At 49.1% G+C, this 1,581-nt stretch overlaps 1 protein-coding gene across 2 annotated transcripts in view; it reads left to right on the top strand.

Annotated features, from left to right (window-relative positions):
- Nucleotides 1–449: 449 nt before the first annotated feature.
- Nucleotides 450–1,581, top strand: part of PANX3 (pannexin 3) — an 8,309-nt gene continuing 7,177 nt past the window's right edge. The window contains exons 1-2 of one of the 2 annotated variants that reach the window (XM_037736571.1): nucleotides 450–558; nucleotides 821–982. In XM_037736571.1, coding sequence (XP_037592499.1) covers nucleotides 483–558; nucleotides 821–982 — 238 coding nt within the window. In that variant the 5' untranslated portion in view covers nucleotides 450–482. Of the gene's footprint in view, nucleotides 559–759; nucleotides 983–1,581 lie in introns of both variants that reach the window. The other variant, XM_017524139.2, reaches the window with a different exon arrangement.

The following is a 1,581-nucleotide window of genomic DNA, read 5'->3' as shown; positions in this document are numbered from 1 at the left end:
ACTGAGCTAAAACTGATTTTCCTGAAGTTACACAGTTAAAACCTGAGTACTCCTAGGTCTCCAGTGAAGGAGTTTTCCCTCCAAATTTCAAAGGCTGTGCTCTTTCCACAACTCAACACTGCCTTGCATCCCCCAGGTTCCTAAAAAAATGATGGGCTGAAAAGAAACGGGAAAATGTAAATATGTAGTTGAAACATTTTGGAAAAAAGACCAGAGTCAGGGAAGGAAACCTAACACCAAATACAGAGCAGTTTCTGGGAAAGAGTCTGGGCCCGGAGCAAAAATCATCACTGGGACAAAGACTGCTTTGTAGGGTAGCAATCCCAGCTGGGTCGTGGGGGCTCCATTCCCACCCCAAACCACAAAATGAGTGCCTTCAATACATTTAAGCAATCCTAACCCAAATTCCACACCAATTACATGGGGGGGCCTGGCTCCACAGCCCTGCTTCTCTCCACCACCCCGCTGAAAATACTTTATTAATGACAAGGCGGCATAAAGCCACAGAACTCCATCTGCTCTGGGACGATCCAGACAGCAGCATGGCACCAGCCCCAGGTGAGGCCCGACCCTCCTCCAGCAAGGACCCGCTAAGGCTATGCCTCCCTCTAATTAGCATGGCGTGGCTCAGGGCCTGGGCAGTTATTTAGGGAACCATCGCCTGCTCCCAGCATAGATATCCATAAGGCTGGGGCAACAGGCACTTTCTGCTCAAAGCCAGCTGCCTGAAGCTGCCATCTCCTCATTCCACCATCCCAGGACCCCTCCTGCCCCCTCTGCACCCTCAAGCTCAGCAGCATCATGTCACTTGCACACACAGCTGCAGAGTACATGCTCTCGGATGCCCTGCTGCCTGACCGCAGGGGCCCCCGCCTCAAAGGACTGCGCCTGGAACTGCCCCTGGACCGGATAGTCAAGTTTGTAGCTGTCGGCTCCCCCTTGTTGCTGATGTCCCTGGCATTCGCCCAGGAGTTCTCCTCCGGTAAGTTGCTTCCAAGACCCAGTGCACAAGAGAGACACCTCTTCACGTCACTCTCTGCATGGGCTCTGAAGTGAGATGGTGTGCACAGTGACTGGATTCCATGATTTCGGGCTGGGCTGGATTACCCAAAAGGCAGATGACACATGAGTTCAGGGCACCAGCAAAGGAGAGGCACCAAAAAGTCTGAAAGTCATCTCCAAAATATTACAGTAAAAAAAAATTAGTTGTAATTTTAGTATTCATATATGTTACTTCATTTCAAGTAATTAAACGTTTATTTTAGTTTTCAGTATGGATTAAAGAAGTTGATGCCCTTGGCGATGTTTTTAAGACCTTAGACCTCTTCATCTTATCTGGGCTGTCACCAAGTCTCTTATTTGCTCTGGGCCTTCTTCCCACCCCTAGCCCCCCAGTTCCAAAGTTACTGATTTGAGAACATGTGTTAAGTGCCTGAGACCCAGACACATCAGAGATGCTGGATGAACCCACTGCTTCCTGTCTACAAACCCCAGCCGCACACACAGACAAGAGCATACACATACATCTAGGGTTTCAGGTGCTGGATTCACTCAGCAAAACAACTACCTTTTTTTTTTTTT

This window comes from Cebus imitator, unplaced genomic scaffold (genome assembly GCF_001604975.1).
Source record: "Cebus imitator isolate Cc_AM_T3 unplaced genomic scaffold, Cebus_imitator-1.0 Scaffold0, whole genome shotgun sequence".
Lineage (NCBI taxonomy): Eukaryota > Metazoa > Chordata > Mammalia > Primates > Cebidae > Cebus > Cebus imitator.
Note: the sequence above shows the minus strand (reverse complement) of the source record. Positions and strands in the feature narration are given on the sequence as shown.